General features: G+C 37.5%; 1 protein-coding gene across 3 annotated transcripts in view; it reads right to left on the bottom strand.

Moving 5' to 3' along the window:
• GABRA4 (gamma-aminobutyric acid type A receptor subunit alpha4) overlaps positions 1-23,629 on the bottom strand; it is a 142,982-nt gene that overhangs the window by 73,848 nt on the left and 45,505 nt on the right. For 2 of the 3 annotated variants that reach the window (XM_047856691.1, XM_047856692.1), the window contains one exon: positions 1,366-4,034. The exons of the other annotated variant lie outside the window; for it this stretch is intronic. In XM_047856691.1, coding sequence (XP_047712647.1) covers positions 3,501-4,034 — 534 coding nt within the window. In that variant the 3' untranslated portion in view covers positions 1,366-3,500. Of the gene's footprint in view, positions 1-1,365; positions 4,035-23,629 lie in introns of those variants that run through there. 3 annotated transcript variants of the gene reach the window in all.

Here is a 23,629-nt window from a genome sequence, read left to right as displayed (position 1 = left end):
CGGTTGAGCGTCCGACTTCAGCCAGGTCACGATCTCGAGGTCCGTGAGTTCGAGCCCCACGTCAGGCTCTGGGCTGATGGCTCAGAGCCTGGAGCCTGTTTCCGATTCTGTGTCTCCCTCTCTCTCTGCCCCTCCCCTGCTCATGCTCTGTCTCTCTCTGTCCCAAAAATAAAAATAAACGTTGAAAAAAAAATTTTAAATACACACTGCTCAAATACTCTGTATATTAACAAGGGCAAGTCATTTTTAGCTGCAGATTAATCATATAAATATATTATTATACCTAGTCATGCCTGGAGTAAATTGGAAGTAATTATGTAGGAGTTAGTTACCAACTTGGAGTTGAAAGCTAGAAAATAGATATTGGTTCTGAATAAGAAAATTCTGAATTTCATCTTTAAAAGATCGAGCCATACACAGTCACCATTCTGAGCCAGAATTCTTCACAAATTACCAAGACTCTGAGCTCTCCTAATGACTCTTGCAAGATTTGCTCATGGTGAAAAGTGACTGGTCCTTCATAAAAGTGTTTTGTTTAATGTAGCTATGAGTTATTAGAGAGATAGGAATGATGACCAAAATAAAATATTTAGCTATGACTTAATTTGATGAAATGCAGTTAGGGAAAATAAAACATGCATTATTATTATTGTTATTGTTATGAACATTGTGTACAAATGAAATAATCCCTTTTTGTACTAATCATTAGACTTCCTTTCTGATCAATTTATTCTTCAAATTAACAATTAAGAATCCTTGGTTAGGGGTTCCTGGGTGGCTCACTCGGTGAAGCGTCCAGCTTCAGCTGGGGTCATGATCTCACAGCTTGTGGGGTCGAGCCCCTGGTTGGACTCTGTGCTGACAGCTTGGAACCTGGACCCTGCTTTGGATTCTGTGTCTTCTTCTTTCTCTGCCCCTCCCCTGCTCCTGCTCTGTCTCTCAAAAATAAGTAAACATTAAAAAATTAAAAAAAAAAAGTAATCCTTGGTTAATTTTGCCCTTTCTCTTTGTTGGGCCACCTGACTTGTCCTAAAATCTTCTTCACAAAGAAAAAAAACATAGGCTCACCTGGATCCCTTGTCTACAAATCTAATATCATTGATTTTTATCCCTTTAAAATCTGTAAAATTTATAGAAGAATTTCTTTTTTAAAAAGGAAGCCAATAAGATATTTCTTAAGAATAGGCCAATGAGGGGCGCCTGGGTGGCGCAGTCGGTTAAGCGTCCGACTTCAGCCAGGTCACGATCTCGCGGTCCGGGAGTTCGAGCCCCGCGTCAGGCTCTGGGCTGATGGCTCAGAGCCTGGAGCCTGTTTCGGATTCTGTGTCTCCCTCTCTCTCTGCCCCTCCCCTGCTCATGCTCTGTCTCTCTCTGTCCCAAAAATAAATAAACGTTGGAAAAAAAAAAATTAAAAAAAAAAAAAAAAGAATAGGCCAATGAATAAGTAAGGAGTATATTCTTCACTAAAGAAATAAGGTCTCTTCATTGGAATAATAAACAATCATAGCTTCCAACCACAATTTCAAGAGTTGTCCTCAAGGCTAGAAATCTACTTACATTCATAAAATAATTTGTGATAAGCTTTTTTATACAAGTACTCTTCATTAAATATTTACATATGTACAAATTTTATTTGGCCTCATATTACTGGTATCAATTTATAAATGAGGGCTTGGATTGGATGAATTCTAAAGCATCTTTCAGCCTTAAAATTGTTAGTGATTCTAGGATATACCTAGAGTGATAGCAAAAAAAGGTATCCTCAGATATGACTCACAATATTTGGCATTTGCACATTTTACAGTTCTCATATACAATCATTCCAAGGCAATGTAATAACTGAAAGACTAATGTCAATTAATTAATATTTCTTTTCTAAAAATAAGAGATTTTTGCTTGGAAAGTGGCCATTTTTATCAAAATGTTCCCCCAAACATCCAGAATACATTCATTCACACAACCTAGATCAGGAAAAAAAGAAGAATAGAAGAAAAATCTGGAAGCAACAAAACAAAAAACTAGACCTAGATTTAGTGTCATAAGACAGCTGCAAGAAATTTAATTAAGTTGTTAAGCCTACCTAATGAAAAAGAAAAGTCAGTACATGAAAATCCTGATAAATTGCATTAACAGAGTCAGCAGAATCCTACCCCTTGGCTATGAGTTTTCTTCTTTACTCCATTCCTCGGCTACTCTTTTAATTTTAAAATACCCTAGTTGTGATACTGTACAAAACCTGCCCCCCCAAAACACTAAACTTCCCAGAAATACAAAACTACAGACACAAAAACTTCCCAGAAGATTAGCATTTCACCAGCCAAAATAGATCTATGTTTGGAAAAGCATCTAAAAGGCCTTGTATTGAGTTCCTAATTGTGATGATTCTGATCAAATTCTATCCTACTATTCTGATCAAATTTGAGACAGATAATTTATAGGATCTTACAGTGCCTAGAGTTTTATTCTCTGGTAGGCAGTGCTTCTTACTTAGAGAACCATCTGTACACATTTTCATGTATTTTGAAGTCAATTGCTAAGGTTGTGCTAACGTGTTACCCTCTATCGGTATAGGAGAAACAGATGTTTTCAATATGTTGTCAGACTCTAAATAAATTTCTTCCATTAAAGAATGCAATGTTCTCTGCTAGTTTATGGTTCGTTAGCATGCATTGACTGTTCTACTATTCAAGTAATATCATAGGTTAAGGTGAAAGAGCTTTCCTAGAGAGACAGTGTCTAGCATAGTGCATGGAACACAGTAGGCTCTGAATAACTATATGTTGAAATAATACATAACTGAATGAACTACTGTCAAAAAGAATTCATACAAGGAGTTAAACTTTGGCTCAAAGCACAGATTTTTCAAGTCAAGTGTTTTAAGTCCTGTTTGACCAACATAAGACAGGGAACATGTCTTCGCTGGCCTTTGTTTTTGTTTTTTGACGCAGCAGAGGTTTCACTCTATTAGTCAGTATTTGTTTTGTTCCGTTTTCCTTTTAAAAAATGTTTCATGTAACAGAGAAAGTCCTTTTCTTGCTGATACTAGAAGAATCTCCAAAGGTCACCGCATAGGATATCCAATAAACAATTCTGATTAAGGGCAGCGCCACTGGGAAATTTAGGGTTGTTGGTTGATATTCATAGTGTATATTTAAAAATGTCATAGTCTATTTTCAAATTCCAATGCATAAATATGAACCATGTTATCTCTAATAGCCCTATTTCTCTTGTCCCAACTTTCTAGGATGGTCTGTATTTCATCTAATTTGAATGCTGAATTGATTCTATTCAAATCATTTTTCTGAAATGAAAGATGGCTCACTCTCTCTTCACTGAGGGATGGATTAACTCTCCCAATAACTGGCTTGGATTGTTTTTGAATGTAAAAATTACATAGGCTTTTTATTTTAATAAAGAATAATGGTTTATCTTTAAAAACATGTAAAAAGGCATTCTGTATTAAGGTCATCATCTTTTAGGAAACTATTCTAGCAACAAAATTACATTAGACTTTCTGATTTCTCCATAGTGTCCTTAGATAAATAAACAACCCAATAGACCATGTTAAATGCCCCGAATGTTACTGGAAAGAGAATACGGGCATATTTGTCTATTTTGCTTGTGCCAGACCCAGACGGCGGTGGGGCAGAAGGAGGAGTAGTTGCTGACAACTTCCCAGAAGCCCCTGTGGTATTAACAGTGGTCTTAATTCGCTCCAGTCTTGATCCAAACACACGCTGGGTAGAAGCAGGTCCAGCAGAAGCCTGTTGGGGCACGTCCCCAGTTCTCCCAGGAGTAGAGGGAGGAGCAGAGAGAGGTGCTCTTGCAGCAGATATTGTTTCGGCTGCATTCGCATGGCTGAATGGGTTTGGACTGGAAGCTAAGTAAGACTGAGATGTGCCTTCAGAAGATCCTGGAATAACTGTGGAGGATTTGCTCGAATGGTTTCCCACCTCAGTTCTGTTGCCAGCATCAGATTCAGAGTGAACCAAGGCATTTGTTCTTTTTCTCATATTCAGATTGGCATTTGTGTTCTGAAAAGGTATATTAAAAATTACAATGATTATGTCATCCTATGTAAATTAATACAAAATTAAAGGGAACAAATAATTAAAATTAGTTGTTTCTGTGATATAAATGTTTACTCATATACGATATCCATTCAGCTTACTGTAAAAGTTTAAAAATACCTAAGGAAAAAAAAAACATGAATACATTTGAAAGTGAATCCAAAATCTTCTATTTAAAAATATTTCCATTCTTATAAATGGTCAGAAGTAAAATCTATAGAAAGATTTGGCTATTAGAGCTCTAAACTAGAGTTATGCTTGATTTTATTTGAGAAGTTCATGAAGATAGCGATACAACATTCTTCAGTTTTATTGTAAATTATATTTTATGATAGGTTGTATACACTTCAATGAGTTTTATATATGACTGTTTTATAAACAGCAAGAACTGTACTTACTCTTGTGCACAGAAAAACAATAACAACCATATATATGTGCATGACATTCCTTGAAAAAAGGAAACTCCAAAAGCTTAAATTTCCAAATCCCTGAAACTTATTTTCATAATCTTACATGGATGCACACACATTATTATAAAATCTGGAAGGCCTAATGCATTTTATTTTTTCACCACAATAATGAATATACAAAGGAACACTAGTTTTAAACAAAATTTTAGGGGCGCCTGGGTGGCGCAGTGGGTTAAGCGTCCGACTTCAGCCAGGTCACGATCTCGCGGTCCGTGAGTTCGAGCCCCGCGTCAGGCTCTGGGTTGATGGCTCACAGCCTGGAGCCTGTTTCCAATTCTGTGTCTCCCTCTCTCTCTGCCCCTCCCCCGTTCATGCTCTGTCTCTCTCTGTCCCAAAATAAATAAATAAACGTTGAAAAAGAAATTTTTATATTAGACATATAAACAGCATCACCATATCATTGCATAAATATCTGAATTCAAACTATTTACCAATAAAGAGTATTTAAATCAAAATGGAACGCATCCATTTATTTTCTCATCCCTTTATTTTATGTGTAGAACAAGACTATATTTGAATAAAGATGCATGATAAAGTTTAAAATTAATTCTCCTTATATTCTGACAGGCACGATAAGTAACTGGATAGCCAACTATAGACTGTCCATGCTAATGAAGGAAAATAATTGCTCAAATGATTCCCAAAATAGTCATGTCTGTCTTTAGAATATACCATGAGTTTTTTGCAAAAATGTTTCCTCTTTAATTATGTTTATTCTAAGCTACATTAAGGGTATATTGTAATTACTTTCTATACCTTCTCCTCTTACCATTTTATGAAATAGGTGGTGAGTGAAAAAAGGAGGAAGGAGAGGTGAGAGAAGAAGAAGACCAGCTCACAGGTGGGTGATTAGAAGGAGACAGCATACAAGAAATGTCACAGATAATATCACATACAATTAACTGAGAGCTTATTTTACGGAGAAATGTTTATTCTACAAATAGAATCCTTTTTCAATACCGCACCCATCAAGTAGGTTGAATGTGTTTAATCCATATGTAATATATTTGTGAATTATGACTGCGAATTTGCTAAGTAGAGAAAGAGTAAAAGCCTCACAAAATGTAGAGTCAAAGACAAAGTATTCTTCATGTCAGGCTGGAGTATTCTTCTAAGCAGGTTGCAGTCAAACTCATGAGAAATTGTAGTCTAACATATGACACCTAATTTTGGTGGAGAAAATTGAAACCAAAATCGACATCAACATAAAAGCTAAAGATACCAGGGGAGCCTGAGTGGCTCAGTCGGTTAAGTGTCCACCTCTTAGTTTCGGCTCAGTCACAATCCCATGGTTTCATGAGTTTGAGCCCCTCATGGGGCTCTGTACTGACAGTGCAGAGTCTGCTTGGGATTCTCTCTTTCTCCTCTTTCTCTGCCCCTCCCCTGCTATGCTGTCTCTGCCTTTCTCAAAAATAAATAAACTTAAAAAATAAAGCTGAAGGTATCATTGTTTACCCTGCACTTTTACACTTTTCCTCTACAAAGCACATTGTAAATGTCAATTAATCCTCAGATTTTGAGACCCTTTTTACATAAAGGAATAATGTTAATTGATTGACATTAACTTTGAAATGTCATACACACAGTGAAGAATATACGGAAGGATAAGTTATATCCACAACATTAAAAGAGCTAACCCTATCACTGACAAGATGCATACCCACACACAATACAATCAAAAATATAACAAAAAGTAAAATATAGTGAAGATCAAACTGTAGTAAAATGCTGAATATATTAAGAAGGGAAGGGAAGAGAGTAAGAAAGGATCAATTAAACAAGCAGGAAAGAAACATATTTTTCAAGTATAATCTGATATTTGCATAATGTCTTCTTCCACCAGAAGTTAGGTTGCCCCAAATCTTTAAAAACTCATATTAATCCAAAAACTAAATTCTAAGAATTAGAGATTTCTACTTCTGGTCAAAATGGAGTAAGAGGGACTGAATTTACTCTCCTGTATAAATGACAAAAAAAAGAAAAAGAAAAAGAAAAAGAAAAAGAAAAGAAAATCTGGACAAAATATGTGAAACAATTATTTTTTGAAGACTCTGAGCCTTAGACAACATAGAATCATAATCATCAAGAGAGAAGAAACAAACTTGAAAGTGTTTCCATGCTGTGGTAGAGGAGAGGAGAATCCAGGAGAAATCGGACAGATTCCCTGAATTGAGGAGTTGGAGCTGAAAATCTGGGGAAATCAAGATGGCTAGAATTCACAGGAAAAAGTAACAGAGAAGTGTACATACATACATACATACATAAGTAAGTAAGTAATAAGAGAGAGATAGAACTCCAAAAATCAGAGAGTAGCCATTGACTATTTTGCTAAGCACAGATCAGTTTGAGAGTGAAGTACTACCTGGCCATAAAAAGAATGCCCTAAAAGGATGAGAAGAAAGTACCTGAAACACAAAGCCAGAAATAATGCCTGTTCCCACCAGTCAGACCGCAAAATCTCACCATTCACGGAGCACTTGGTAGAGTACTAAGAATGCCCTTGCCTCAGTAATATGGAGTAATTAGCCCCAAACCCACAAAACTCTAGTTCTGCTGAATGAATTTTAAAAGTAAGACCTGAAAGAATGAAACTAACTGTAAGTGACTTAGCTGGGCCCCAGAAGAAAGTGCAAGAACATTTATAGGATTCTGTCTTCTTTCCCTCCAGATCAGTATCTTTCTGGAACTTCCTGAAATCCCAAATGTGAATCATGTTCTGTATCTTTGACTAAATACAAAAACTGCACCAATTCTTCCTCCTTCTCCACAGTCATGCCCCATGTGATATGAATTTCCCATTCCTCCCCCATCAAGAGATGGAGCTTATTTCCCCCACAGTCTTCCTTATAACTTTTTCTGGCCAACAGTATGTTGCAGAAATGATGGTGTGCCATTTCTGTCTTAGCCTTAAGACTTCTTGCTTCCACTCTCTTTCAAAACACTGTCATCAACACCACTTGTCAACAACAAGCTAGGACTAGACTGCTGAAAAGGTCCTTTGGAGCAGAGCCAGTCACCCCAGTGAGGCTAGCCAAGGTCATCCAACAGCTAGATGACCACTAGACACATGAATTTTCCCAACTGAGAAAGGATGAACTGCCCAACCAAGCCTAATAAAGATCAACAGAACTTTTCAATTAACTCACAGGCCTGAGATTAAAAGATAATGTTTACGTATGCCACTGAAATTTTGTACTTATTTGTTATGCAGTATTATTGTGGCACTAGATAACATGCTTAGACCAATTAAATCAAGGGTCCTAATATAAGATATTGCCAAACTTCTAGTGAGGAGAACTTCTCAGACATTCTGGGATAAGTGGAAGGCCAACCTACCCAGAATTCATCAAAGACCATTAGGGGGCCCTGTTGCCTAACTACAGACACCAGCTAAAGGACCAAGATATTTTGCCCTTTATAATCCCATTCTTAAAAAACAACTGTATTTTAAAACTGGGAGAAATTCTAAAATTGCAGTTCCTCACTTTACAGTAGAAGACAGTAGAGCAGAGAGGTTATAACTTGCTGGAAGTCATACAGTAAGTGACTTACTGAAGTGTTTTTACCATGTTGTACAGCCCCTCAATAAACAAATGTGGAGGCATTAAAAACTTAAACTACACCTATGTATTTGAGTCAGTTAAGTACTTGTAATAGCCAATAACACTGTTAAAAATTTATTCAAGACTTAGGGGTGCCTGGGTGGCTCAGTGGTTAAGCATCCGACTCTTGGTTTCAGTTCAAGTCAATGATCTCACATTTCCTGGGTTCAAGTCTTTGTCGGGCTCCACGCTGACAGTGCGAAGACTGCTTGGGATTCTCTCTCTCTCCCTCTCTCTACCCCTCCCTGGCTCTCTCTCTCTCTCTCTCTCTCTCTCTCTCTCTCAAAATAAATAAAAAAATGAACTTAAAAAAATGCTTATTCAAGACTTGGAAATCAGAAAGGACTACAGCATATTCTTTCAATGTCATATGGAGCATTGTTTAATAAGCCCACCCAAGGATTATTAAGCATGTAGGGGAATTTACTTGACTTTGATTTTGCTGTGTAATATTGGATTCAAGCGCAAACACTGTGGACTTTAACTTGTAGACTCCAGTCCAGTAGAAAAGATCACCGTTGCCCGGTATAATATTAATTACTTCTATATCTAACCTGGTATTTATCCTAGCACTCTTTTTCTTTAAAGTGACTACTTTTAGTTCTTAAAAAGGTTTCAAACCAGTTTTACTATTTATGTGGTTCTCTTATTAATTAATGAGTTGGACAAAACTTTGACAGATGTCCATTTCATATTTGTATGAGTTCTATTTTCAATGGTTTAAAAATTATATTCAGACCACATATACTATTATATTCTCATGACATCTACTATCATGACATCTACTATAAATATCACAGAAATTAAGCATAGACTTGAAGAATATGCCTAGAAAAAAAGAACTGACCCAAAGCAAAAGAGATAGGATCAGTCTAAAGTGACTGGAAAAAAAGAATCATAAACACAAGTAGACATTTGACTGATACCACCACTCACCAATCTGGTTCTTCACCTACATTCAAACCACCCTGTTCCAGGAGAAGCTAAGAGTATTGTTTTATTCCTCACCCAAGTGTAGGTATTTATCTGAAGGATACAAAAATGCTGATTCAAAGGGGCACATGCACCCCAATGTTTATGTCAACAATAGCCAAATTATGGAAATAGCCCAAATTTCCAGGGACTGGTGAATGGATAAAGAAAATGTGGTATATATATACACAATAGAATACTACTTGGTGATGAAAAAGAATGAAATCTTGCCATTTGCAACAATGTGGATGGAACTAGAGGGTATTATGCTAAGCAAAATAAGTCAGAGAAAGACAGATATCATAGGATTTCACTCATGTGGAATTTGAGAAACACAACAGATGAACATAGGGGAAAGGAAGGAAAAGGGGGGGAGGCAGACCATAAGAGACTGGAGGGGAGGTGGGTACGGGGGTGGGCTAAATGGGTGATGGGCTTTAAGGAGAGCACTTTTTGGGATGTGCACTGGGTGTCATAATGAAGAGATGAATTGCTGGGTTCTACTCCTGAAGCCAAAACTACACAGTTAGTTAGTGTTAACTAACTTGAATTTAAATTAAAAAAACAAATAGAAAAAAGAATCAAAGAAGCAAGAGACTTTATGAAAATGGAGGGAGCAGCAGGAAGTGTGCCACTAGGATTACCACTCCAAAACAAAGATCAAATCTTTCTGTTTTTTCTCCGTTTAAAAGTATTAGTGAGCTTTTAGAGTATAAAGACTACCTTATTAATCACTGTAGGCAAATGCACACAGCAGGCACCTACTTCATTTTTTAATAATTTTTATTGAAATGGATATATTACAGAATCAGGATTCTTTTCAAATGAAAGTAATTGAAGGAAAAGTATCAAAAATGTTCTGACCTCCAGATTATCATTCCATTGCTTATGGAGCAGATTTCTAGACGACTGCAGATACTGCCTAAGGTGCATGTCACCCTGACGCAACCCCAGGTCTGACTAAGAATGCCTAAGGTGTCTCAATATTCATATATCAGAACACACATAAAGGAAAGCAGAATTAGACTCATTTGGGGCTTAAATCTTCGCTTTCTGCCAAGTACCCAAACGATACTCAAGTTATTTTGTACCGATTCTCATGGTCTACTATGTAAAAAGTAGTTGTCATTTTCCATGATGACAAACCACAAAAAGAGTGAGAAGTCAACTGACCTACCTGGCACCGGATTCACCAGGAATACTATTCACACAGTCTTCGAACTTTGGAACAACTAACGTGTCAGAGTGATGTAAGGTTGAGACTTGAGTGGCCTCATCACTGTTCAGTCAGTATTCAGCAGACACACAGTGGTTGCAAACAAGAAAGCACCTAGGCTTCATCTGAATTTTAAAAAATGGTTTAGCTTGAAATCATTTTGTCATTAGTCACAACAGCCCAAAGCAAGGAAACTGGTGGGACAGAGATGCGAGGCAGCAGACTCAAACATTACCAACAAATTCAAGCAGCAACAGGCAAACAGGAGCAAATCCAAGCCATTCATCAATCATGACTGTGATCTGACACGATTTCTAGAGAAGTATTATCAACTGCAAAAAGAAAATTCATCTCAATTTATTACTCTAGCAGCAATGAGATAAAGTGACCAAGGCGAGCTTTGCAGAAGACACGCTACATTCATATGGCTCGCTTGAGAAGCTAATGAAGTTTAATAAAATGTAATTTAACCCTTCTAAATTAAAAACAAACAAGGCTAGTAATGAACATGTTTATCTTCCAGAATATCAATGAGTCAAATATTTTTTTAAAAATCCAATAATGGAAGGACATTTATTCCAGGCCATCTGACGGGGCTGCAGGGGTGAGCCACATATCTTATTTAATAAGGAAATAAACAAGTATGGTAGAGCAGCTGAAACTAAACTCCAAGGTAATGATTTACTGAGGACTATCATTAGCGTTTTTAGAAAATGCTGCTGCGTAGAAATGAAAAACATCCCCTCCAAACAAACATGCTAAATATTTCATAAATAGTTACCAGGGGACTCTATCATACATTGAACAGCAAAATGCAGAAAGGAAAATGCTGAGCACTCTATTTATTGTATTTCATTTTCTCCCCATGTTAGCATTTAATTCAATGTTTGTATTTCCATAAGCTATGGAAATACTACTTTCAATATCAGGCACTGGGATAAAGGAAAAAAAAATTATGTCTTCAATTTGAAATTACCAGAGAACAAGAGCTTAAAGGATTCATTGATTTTCGCTTTACATATTTAGACGTTGAAAGTTTAAAATATTAGGATTTCTTGAAGACATGGAAGGTGGTGGTTACTTTTATTTCCCAGTGATTCCCAGTGCTTCTTCCTATTTGTCAAGATTTGTCTATTAAATATATTGCTCTAGCAGAGGAAATCTCTTTGCCAGAGATTTCACTACTCGGAGCAGAAGTTCTCAGCTTGATCAAGTGGACTTGACCAGAACTGCTACCTGGAACTGCTTCAGAAGGTGCATCCACCAATGCTCCCAACATAACCCTAGAGAGGGTAGAGGGCAAAGGACACTCCACTCATTTTATCCGAATGCAAACACTAACCTGCATGAATTTTTTCTTGCTCGTTAACGAGAAGCAGCATTATAATCATTCTAAATGTTTATAAGAATAATCTGGGAGCTAGTTAAAAACTCCGATCATATTTGCAGAAAGTCTTATTTATTCGTTATGTTATTGCCCATCATCAGAGATCAGAAATCGGGAAACACTTGCTAAATAATTAGGACTGTGTGCCTCTGAAATCAGACAGACCTGGACACAAGCACTGAATTTGCCATTTGCTAGCGTTGAGATATCTGGCAAGTTACTTAACCTCTCAAAACCTCAAGATCTTTGCCAAAACGGGAGTTATAATGGTACCTTCCTTATAATGAATAAATAAAGTAATACATGTAAGGCACTTACAATGTCCAGCACCTAGTAGGCATCAAATGAACATTACATAGAAATAGTCCAGAAGAAGGCAGATAATGAGATTGTGGTCCCCACAAGAAGGTATATCACGCATAAATAAATCACCACAGTAAATGAACTTTTAGAAGATATTATCTGTATTTCTATAAAAACATGGCCACCGTTTCTAGTAACTAGAAAGGTGGGAGAACACTGAAGCAAAGGGCAGTCTATGGTGTAGGAGAAAGTCATGAAAAGCATGTTGCCGGCTGAAATGAGAAATAAATACGAGGAAACACAAAATGCACTACCAAGTTAAAATACATATTGGACACAGTAAATGTGGAGTATTAACACTATAGCAAATCCCATAATGTATGATGTAAGACAAATATAAAAAGCTCTTCTGGGAAGTAAATGGCAATAGCAAGAATAGCAACAATGGTTAACTTTTGCTGAGTGGTTCTTCTGCAACTGGAGTTCAGCTGACATGCTTTTAACTAATTAGCTACCACAATCATACATCATGCTCCATGCAGGAAAAACTATAGCCACAAGTATTTCAATGTCCCAAAATGATGTGGGGTCCATAAAAGTATTTCTTGTAATATATCAGATCACTGGTCTCTTTCTGGAACTTTCCAAGTATTAGTGAAGTCTGGAAACTAGTGATCAGGGAAACAGCAAAGACTGCGGAACCACTATATTCCAACCTAGAGGAGGATATTCCTACCACACCCACATACACAGAACATTGGCAACCTCGTTTGGCTGGCCCACTTTCTAAATATAATGGAATATTAAAAAGCATTGTATCTGTGGATATATTGGTCTGGCACCATAGTATCACTCTCTTTTACATCATATTTTAATTACAGCAGTCAAAAGGACTTTCTTCCGCGTTGAAATTGGATGCAGGAAATGGGGCAGCGAAGGCACTAGACTTGGGATACTAGAAGGCAACAAATGCCAAAGAAGGTAAAATAATCAAAATATTAAGAGGTTTTAATCATTACTGTAGACTGAACGGTGACCCCTCAAAATTCGTATGTTGAAGTCCTAACCACCCACTGTGCGGCTGTATTGGAGACTGAATCTTTAACGAAGTGACCAAGGCTGATTCAGGTCCCAAGGGTCAAGCCCTGATCAGATAACACTGGTATCCTTACAAAAGAAGAAGAGGCACCAGAGAACTCTTTTTCTCTAACAAAAGAGGCTACAACAAGAAGGCAGCCGTCTGCAAGCCAGAAAGAGAGCTCTCACCAAAAACCAAACCTATGGAAACCTTGATCTTGGGTTTTCTAGCCTTTAGAACTATAAGAAAACACATTGCTGTTGTTTAAGCCGATGTTGTTTAAACCTATGTTGTTTTGTTATGATGGCCTAAACAATTATCTAACTTCAATAAAATTCAATTTGAGGCACATATATTTTAAGATTTTTTAAAACAGTGAGCAGTAACTGACCTCATAAGAAAAAAGTAAAACCTAAACAAACTTGCAACTCTCTTTTTAGATATTTTCTTTGTTTCTAGTCTGTTCTCTTCTCTCTTTTACACTGAATATAACTTTCTGAAAATCCCAAATCCTAGATAGAGTTAAGATACAAGACATTCAAAGAAACTGAGATGGCTTTGACAGGAAGGAAGCATTGATTTATTTGTCATCTTCTTAATTTTCCTTGATGAATAAAAATGCTTATATATCTACCACGGATCATCTACAATCTCTTCCTAAACTGTCCTAATTGCCTAGACATAAGATACCTCCATCTTCTCTTCTTTTCAGCTTCTTTTCACTCACATCTGAGGAATTTGGTGGTTAACTGAGGCTTTAAATCTTCTAGTTTGGACTTAGATCCAGATCCTTCTTAAATTATTAATTAATTAATTTATTTATTTATTTATTTAAATTTTTGAGTGATAGAACACAAGCAGGAGAAGGGCAGAGAGAGAGGGAGACACAGAATCCAGGTTCCAGGCTCCCAGCTGTCAGCACAGAGCCCAACGCGGGGCTTGAACCCACGAACGGCGAGATCATGACCTGAGCCAAAGTCAGATGCTTAACCGACTGAGTCACCCAGGCGCCCCAGCTCCAGATCCTTCTTAACTACCCAATACTTCTCCCTAAATATTTTTGCCTCTTTTCATATTATAACTTGAATGTATGACCCTGAAGACCACCTTCTCTCTCTGTGTTGTGGATTTCAGAGCATTTACTTGTTTAAATATTGAAAAAGTGTCATTAATAATATAATTTAGAACCATTATTTTCCACATATCCAGATTTCTTTAAACCTTAAAAGTAGAGTTAATTTACATAGATATCCGACAAATCATTGCAAAAGAAATCTCACTACGTTTTTAAATCCCTAACTTGGGTGGCCAAATCAATTTATTTTTTAAAGCATGCTCATCATTCTGTGGAAATGATCTGCTTCAGCTTCAAAATATTCAGAAAATTACATTTGAACTTCAAAATCATTCAGACAATGCTTTTTCTCTTAATGTAGACTTGTTATGATTTGATCATAACAAAATCGTGCTTTGAGAAATAGCCACCCAGAAGGATTCAGGTTCATGCCAACCCTCCGGGAGGCTGATATACCAAGTAGTCTGAGTCACAGTTTTATCTGCATTAGCAAAGGCAACAGGGGCACTATCCAAAAAGCAATAATTTATCAAGACCAGATTCTCAGTATACTTCCACTGGAAGGAAACATTTCAAAGCTCAAGCATTGTCAGTCACATCCCTTTGTAAAATCACAGCTATGCAGTGTAAGAAAGCCTTTGATGAGCCAAGAACCTTACCTAAAACAGTCTGAGTTTCTTTGCAATATTAGACAATGTTGGCCTATTGAATCTGAACATTTATAATAGCTCCAATAGATTTATTTTTAGGAGAAAGAGCTCAAGTGCCATGCTTCATCTCTTGCTGGAAGTGAGTAGTAGAAGATTCACGATTAAGCTCATAAGCAATAAAGGACTTATTAAAAGCATTGATTTACCCCATTATGAATTTGTCTAACGTATATGTTTTGAGTGTACTGAGTGTCCAATTTTTCAAGGTATTTTGCTGAGCACTGAGAGTACAGAGGTGAAAAAAATACAGCCCTGGCATCTTCTCTCAGGAATTAAAAAGAAATTATAATAAGCAGTAAGTGCCATAAAGGAAAACTAAAGAAATTAGGAAGTGCATTACCTTTCCTGATTGCTGAGGAAGTAACTTTTAGAAAGAGACATAAACTGAAACTTTAGGAATCAGTGAGGTTTAACCAGGTAAGGAAGGAAGGGGAAAGGAAGGAAGTACCTTATGGCAGTGGGGACAAATTCTGAAAATTTCTCTCAGTAGCATAAAGATAAGGAAGGCTGAGAAACTTCCTTGTCATTAAAATTTGAGATCTTTTGAGGATGTTCTAAAATCTTCCTTTTCTTTTCTTACTTTTATATTGTCTTGAAATGGGCAATTAAGGCAATGCTTTACATTCAGGGCTACTCTAACATAAGTAATGTCTAATACTAATACTTGATAGACAGAGATCATGAATATCCATCAATATCTCTACAATGTATTGAGTGCTTTCTAAGGACCCAGTACTACCCTAAATGGTTTTCACAAATAACCTCACATATTTCCTGCAATCACCTGTGAGATAGTATTAATAGTCTTATTTTTTCCAATGAGGACACTGAAGCCTAGAAAAGTTAGGTACTTCACTTAAGGTCAGACAATTAACATGGGTTAGAGTCATGATGTGAATCCCAAACCCACCCACACTTTTAACCACTTCTGGACACTGCCTATAATAGCAAGTGCATATGTTAATGGGGTTGAAGGAAAACAGAAAAGAACTTACCTGAAATATGTCCACAACAACCCAAATCATTATAAATAGCTTGGTTTTTAATTTTATTTACATTTATTTGGTTTCTATCATAAATTAAACACTGTACTATGCTTTGACTCACAAAAAAATCTCTCTGATTAGTCCTGCCTTTCCAGTTTATGTGAAAATTGTTCTAGAGTTTTTACAGATTACTCTCTCTCTCCCATTCTTCCTTATATTCTTCCTATTCCTTTGATGCTTGGTTGTCATAACATGATTATAGATAGTACTTTGTATCTCTACATTTTGATTTTTTAAATGTTTATTTATTTTTGAGACAGAGAGAGAGAGAGCATGAGTGAGGGAGGGTCAGAGCGAGAAGGAGACACAGAATCCAAGGCAGGCTCCAGGCTCCCAGCTGTCAGCACAGAGCCTGACCCAGGGCTCAAACTCATGAGCTGTGAGATCATGACCTGAGCTGAAGTCAGGTGCTTAACCAACTGCCCCTGTAGATTTTGAACTGTTTTAAAATGAACTGTTTTAAAAATGAATCAACATCACCACTCAAAATTTATTAGACTATTTGACACCACTCAAAGGTATTAGACTATCTTCTATATGATGATCTTCTGCAAGACGGAAGCTGTGCCCCAACCTTCTTTGACAAACTTTCTCTTAAGTTGGAATACAGCACTTTCAAAAGACGTTTAAAAATATACTACTCAAATATATGATATGGTAAAATTGAAACATCCTCCCCACCCCCAGCACATAAGACACTGCAATTGCAACTTTAATTGTAACCCAGATAAGGTATCAACATAAACAGTGGCTCTAGTTCCTGATTTGAGAATGATTTTCCAAACATGTAGTTATCTACAAGTAATTAAAGTTAATGAAGTTCAGCAATTCATGTGCCAAATTAGGTATAAAGTTAATGTGTATACATATGTGTAGGTAGTAGAAAAGGACTCATTAAGCCACCTATTGTGTATGCTCTTATATTTTGAAAATCAATCCATTTCTCTAGTCTTTACGATTGGAAGCACAGCCAATTGGTCATAAAGCATATGTTGAATTATCCTTTTAACACGATTCATTACAAATCTACTCCATCTACAGTAAAACAATGCATTAGGTCAGAACAAATTGATATTCCACCATGACCCTAGTTGGTAGGTCTTACATTATCAAACAGATGAACCCCCCCCCCCAAACAGCTGAAGCCGTTCAGATATTCTCCAGAAATAATTTGACTTGTCCTCAAAGAGTAAGTGCCATGTATGGTTTCCAATGGGGCATTAGCAAAACCATTCAACCTCGAACAAGGCTCTCATGTTGAAACAGCTGTTCATCCAAAGTGAACATTTTAAAACTTTCTTGGAGCCTAGATAATCTTACTTGAGCTAGAAAATAAGGTATTAGACTATTTTGCATGTTCTACCACTTTATGACAAGAAAGACAATTTTGCACTTCAGTAAAGGCGGATTGCAAATTTAGCATGAATTGAACCAGTAGCTGAGTTGCAATTTATGGTAAATGGCTCATCAGCACATTAATGTATACCACCAAGATAACCACTTCAACCAAGCAGGCCGGAAACTACATGACCCAAATACCTGGTAGGCAGCAAGAAAAATGTGCCCTTCACACACATCTATAAAATGAATCTTAAAACCAAAAGCTACCAAATATTTATCTTCATTATCATTCTTGTTGGTAGAACGTTAGTAGTTAAAAACCAAAGGCAGAACCATAGGTTCTAAAAGCAAGTTGATTGAAGTTTCGGATTCTGCCAAACACTACTTATGTGACCTTGGGGGAGTTATTTAGTTCCTCTGGGCTTCTGATTTCTCTCCCGGGTAAAATGAGGATAATAACGAAAAGTACTTAGAGTTACTGATGGGTAGTGCTGTGAAGCCCTTGACACACTACCTAGAACATAGTAAACAATCAATAATTGTTAAATATTAATATTATATTGTTATTTCATATTCTAAGACAGAAGTGCGGATAGTCCCTATGAGGTAAAATATTACAATGCAAGTTTCCATTATTTCTATCCTCAGATATTTGCTATATTTTTTCAATAGAACTAAATATTTAATGAATACTGTAACTAAACACCTCAGAAAGGGTTGGAAATGTACGGGAACACTACATTTTGTGCTCTGTTCCAAATTCATCGTATTTCCTATTTCTAGATGGAGACAATCAGCTCCATTCCTTGGAGCAGTGCTAAGAACTAGCAAAAACCCAACTTGCCCAGGTCTGGCAATTGTAGGAAGAGATAATTAAAGGCTCCTGTTTAAAAGGGTTCCTTTTGGGCTGATGGATGCTTGCAGAGAGACATAAAATCAGGAATCCTGTGATTTTGTTCTACTGAATTATATTAGTAATTTAAAAAATATTTGCACTTTCCCAACATACAACATACTAAAATTTCTCTTGCATTATAAAGAAGTAAACAATGTCAACATCCAAAATTCCTCAAGCTTCTGACCCCTTTCAGCTATTGTTCTTCAATCACTGCCAGTTTAGGGGAAAATTGTCTACATTTACTGTTCTTGCTTCTTCACCTGTTATTTACTCTTCAACCCATTGTTATTTTATATCCCCTCCTATCTTTCCCTTGAAACTCTTTGTGGATTATTCCAAAAGGAACTTTTTAAAATATGTATCTTACCTACGGTCTCAGCAGTATCTAAAACTGTTGCTCACTTCTATATTCTTTAAATTTTTCCCCTAAACTCCACAAGCAAGTCATGTTCCCCTTTCCTTTCTCAGTCTCCAGTCTCTTCTTCTGCTTAATTCTAAAATGCTATCTTTCCATACAGTTCAACTCTCAGACATCTCAATTTTCTCAATCTTTGGGTAAATAAACCTGTCCGGTGGCTTGGATTACCATCTTTATATCAATATCATAAAATCAATGTCTACATCCCAAATTTTTCTCCAACCTGAAGTCCCATATATCTAGGATGATATCAATCAGATATACTAGAAGCATACCAAAATTTTAATTTATTCACTCATATATCCACTCACTTATTCATCTAATTATTTAGCACGTATTTATTGAATGCTCATTTATATGTCAGACACCGTTCTGGGCTCTGGTGATACAAAAGTGGAGGAAAGGCCCCAGATTCTTACCCTTATGGAACCTACATTTTTGACCAAAGTCTAATCTATATACCAATTTGTTCATATGCAATGAACCCAATGCATTTATCCTAACAAATACATCCCTCCTGCTGTATCCTACATTTTAAAGACTGGCACACTATCCAGCTAGCTATACAAGCCACAAAACTTCTACTATTCTTGTCTACTTCTGCTTTATTCTTTTGTGTCCAATATCTTCAATATTTGTCCAATCTGTCTAGTCTTCTTCACAGCCTTTATAAAGGCAATCAACATTTCTCACTTGGCTACTGCACAGGCTATTAACATTCTCAGACCCACATGCTTATGAATCTTCCCTCTCTCTACTCCCCACTAAAATAGTATTTATGCATTGTAAATCTGATCACATTACTTCCATGCTTATATTCTTTCAGTTGGAACTCTACTGTTTTCAGGGGGGGAAAAAAACCAAAACCTTAAAATACTTACATGGCAGCGTAACACTCTACGTGATCTGGGCCCTGCCTCCCCGTCAGTCTCATCTCCCCATTATTTTCAAACCCTCCGCTTAACCACTCCGGGTACCCTCGTGTAACGTATGCTATTGGTGACTGGTCTGTATTTATTTGGTTTATCCAGTATATTACTCCAGACAAGATGATAGCTTGCTGCTTTTCTCTGACTAAGGGGCACTCTGTCTACAGAAGCTTGATGTGGGGGGAGGGTTGGACTAGAAGTTCAAGAAAGCTAACATCCCTTGAGTAATCCTAATTAACAAGAGGCAAGAGTTGGTAAATAAGTATCCTGACTTCTTTGTCAGTGGTGGGACAGTTCTGACGTGTGTTCCTCACATGCTCTGAGAGAACCTCTAGGATGATGAGTACACAGTGGTAAATCTGCTCATTAATCATACTTTATTGCATATCTGTCCTTTCCATCTTACTTTCCTCACAGTGCTTCTGGGGATCGCCTAAAAAAATAAAGTGCTTGGACACAAATCCTTGCAGCAGAACTCTGCTTTGGGAAAACCCCAATTAAAACACCTGGACTCTAGCAGGATGCCATCATTTAGTTCTACAAGCATCAGCTGTATTGTCTTGCCTCCGGATCCTTGCACATGCCTTCTTTCTCCCATCTTCGTTGCCTCCCTTTTATGCTTTCAAAGGCAGTACTCAGCTATTGATTTCTCCGAGAAATTTAATGTGACACACCCACCACCATTATCAGAATACGCCACCACAGACATGCTAATCTGAACTGCTATACCTTTACACAGCATTTTATGCTTTTTCCTAGCCTACCGTGTAGCATACTGTGTGAGCGCCCCTCCCAAATATGGGTTCCTTAGGGCTGCAGGGCTCTTATGTATTCCTTTCCCCACTAACTAGCACAGTACCAAGCACTAAGAGATCTTCAATAAAAATAAGTCAAACGAGTAATAAATAAAAGATGAGCAAACTGTATTGAAATAAATCAACAACAAAATCATTCCCTCCTGTACACTCAGAACAGCAAAAATGAGTCTCACACAATGTGTCTCAGGAGATAAGTAGTTGGCAAAGCTATATAGCCAAAAGCAGAGCATTTAAATCCACTTGAAAACCAGATGACAGTCATTTATTCTATCCAGATTATACTTCCTGGGCTACTATAGTAGTTAATGAACTGTTTAATGAGTCAATCCTGGAATATTAACGATAACTGGAATTAAACGCCTTTCCTCTCCCGTTTCAGACATCTGCTTGTTTAAAAATATGACTGAACGATTACTATTGAATAGAAGAGCATCACCTCCTAGATCAACATCTACCTTCCTCTTGCCCTCTGCTGCTACACAGGAAAAGCGTGAGGCTGGTGAGCACCAACCTGCCTGTACAAGAGCAAAGCAATGGGAAATGGGAGTCTCTCCTTGAAACCACATGAAACATGTAGCCAGAGGCTGAAATAGCTTGTTTAACAAGGACTGGATTTTTCCTCTCAATCATAGTTCTAAAGCTATCAGTTATTGAAAAGCTGATTTTCAAAGCACACACTAGAACAGCTTTTCTGTACAGCTGCAATGCTATTTAAATCTTCCATGAATATATCCACAAACCCAAGAAAATTCTAAGCTGAAATATTGCTCTTAGAGAGGACACACTAAAATAAAACGCTATGGGGGAAAAATCCAGAAGTGAAATATGGTCATTAATTTTAATATTGGAATTATAAAATCAGGCATATGGCTTCTACTCCTCCAAGCCAGAAGAGCCCTTGAAATCACTATTTGGAAGGTCAGCCTTTAAGGTTCTTTTGTGAGGCTCTTTGATGGACATTACCCGTCTGCCTCACATCCATTCTTTAATACACTTCAGAAATGTGGATAAATGTCCCACCTAGTGCCATGGTGAGGTTAAAAGTAGATGTAGAATATGCAGTAAAGGCAATGCTTTGGAGACACAAAACTGATCAATAGGAGGCAAGATCGTCCTTGGAAAGAAATGACTCTTGAGGGGCGCCTGGGTGGCGCAGTCGGTTAAGCGTCCGACTTCAGCCAGGTCACGATCTCGCGGTCCGTGGGTTCGAGCCCCGCGTCAGGCTCTGGGCTGATGGCTCAGAGCCTGGAGCCTGTTTCCAATTCTGTGTCTCCCTCTCTCTCTGCCCCTCCCCCGTTCATGCTCTGTCTCTCTCTGTCCCAAAAATAAATAAACGTTGAAAAAAAATTAAAAAAAAAAAAGAAATGACTCTTGAACTCAACTTCCTGCTCCGCAGTAAATCTCAAGTCCTTATCTGCCACACCATTCTCAAAGAATCCCAAGTACCCCTCTGGTGATCCTGGCAACACTGATGTCACATTTTAATTTCCCATTACCAGCCATATCATTCCACTGAAGCCATTCAGGCTGCCATTATAGTATTTTATTTATAGTGTTGATACTTCTTTGAATTTCACCATAGTGGAAACTTTTAGACTCTAGCCAGCACGTTGCAGTCTGAGTTTCCTTCACTTAAAGCATTCAATTTCATCAAATTGCCTACCAAGTGAAATTATATTGAGCACTGGTCACTACAATATTTTGGAGCCATTTGTTTGGAGGCTGTTGATGAAAACACGCTGACACCGTATCTTAAAAAGTTCACTGCAATCACTGACCAAAGGAAACCCATGATAAGAATTGTTCCGTGCCCCATCAAGTATTGCGTAGCCCTGTGGTTCACATCTGCCATCTCTTAACCCCCAATATAATGGACTCTCCAGGCCAGGGCCAAATGAATGCTTGCTAAATTACTGATTCACTTCAAATAATGAAATGACACACTATCCCGTGAATATGCCAGGATGATTATAAGACATAAGGTAAGGGATGTACACAGCCTCAATACCTAGCACAATTCCTGGCACAAATTAACACTCAACAGCTATTTGTTGAATGGCCACATAAATGAATGTGCAGAAGCTGAGGTCCTGATGTTTAAGAAAGACTTACCAAACACCGGTGTATTGAAAGTTCCACCCAAATGTCTTGAATCATCATTTGACCATAAAGCACGAATATAAAGCTCAGCAGGACCAAAGAAAATTGGGATCCGATCCATATTCTAAAGCATTGTGGAATTAATAAGTAAAAAGCTAATGCCATTTTGAGATTTTGTTATGCTACGGAAACCTGCGGGTCCCTTGGTTTTAAAGTAATTTTCCAGCATACTAAAAGCAGAACTTTTTTCTCATGTTGTTCTTTCCTTTGTTTCCATAGGAAACAGTGACTTCCAGGCATCTGAGATGACACAACATAGATTGCCAAATTGCATGCCACCCTGCAGTTGCCAAGGAGATAATGTATGTCATTCCTACAAATAACATGTTGCTCACGCCTTCATTTCCTTTATCTAGCTTTTTAAGATATTCTTCGCCTGAACTGAATTCAGATAACGTTCCCTGTGAACTGATGGAAACATTCCTTTTTTAAAAATGTGTTTACCCCATTCCCCCAAGACACTTGATAGCATCACACATGCTGTCTGTGGAAGGTCTGAGCATATTTTATGCTGATTTTGGAACCAGTGATTCAGCAGTTTTCACTGGGAAAAAAAAAATGCATCCTGAATTCTGTCTGCTTGCATTCTAAGTAAAGGTTCAATTAAATCCACACCTGGCACTAACATATTCCAGTTTGAAATGGCCTACCACAAAAGCAGCTGTACTCAGTTGAATTTACACAGGAAGGAAAAGAAGGAAAAGAGTTCTAGCAAGGAAAGGAGGGAAAGATGGATGGAAGGAAGGGAGAAAGGAAAGGACGGAGGGAAAGCAGAAGAGTGGGAAGAAAGCAGGAAAACATGTTTACTGAGCACTTACAGTACTCCAGATTAAACATCCATAAGAGGAACCAACAGAATTAGAGAAATTAGACATCTCGGCTGACACCATCCCACCAGCAAGAGGTAGAGTCAGTATTTGAACTCGAGTATGTCTGCTTTTTAAAAAGAATGTGTTTCCCACTTATCTAGTACATCACAAATCACCCCAAACAGTCCCTTTCATGGCTTTGGAGGTTGACTGGACTCAGCTAGGCAGCTGTCACTCAGTGTCTCTCAGGTGGTTTCAGTCAGAGTGGCTGGGACTGGAGTCACCTTGAAGGTGTCCTCACTCACATTTCTGGCAGTTGATGATGGG

The sequence above is a fragment of the Prionailurus viverrinus genome, chromosome B1 (genome assembly GCF_022837055.1).
Source record: "Prionailurus viverrinus isolate Anna chromosome B1, UM_Priviv_1.0, whole genome shotgun sequence".
In the NCBI taxonomy this organism is placed as follows: domain Eukaryota; kingdom Metazoa; phylum Chordata; class Mammalia; order Carnivora; family Felidae; genus Prionailurus; species Prionailurus viverrinus.
The sequence above is the reverse complement of the archived record's forward strand: the minus strand, read 5'-3'. Positions and strand labels throughout refer to the sequence as shown.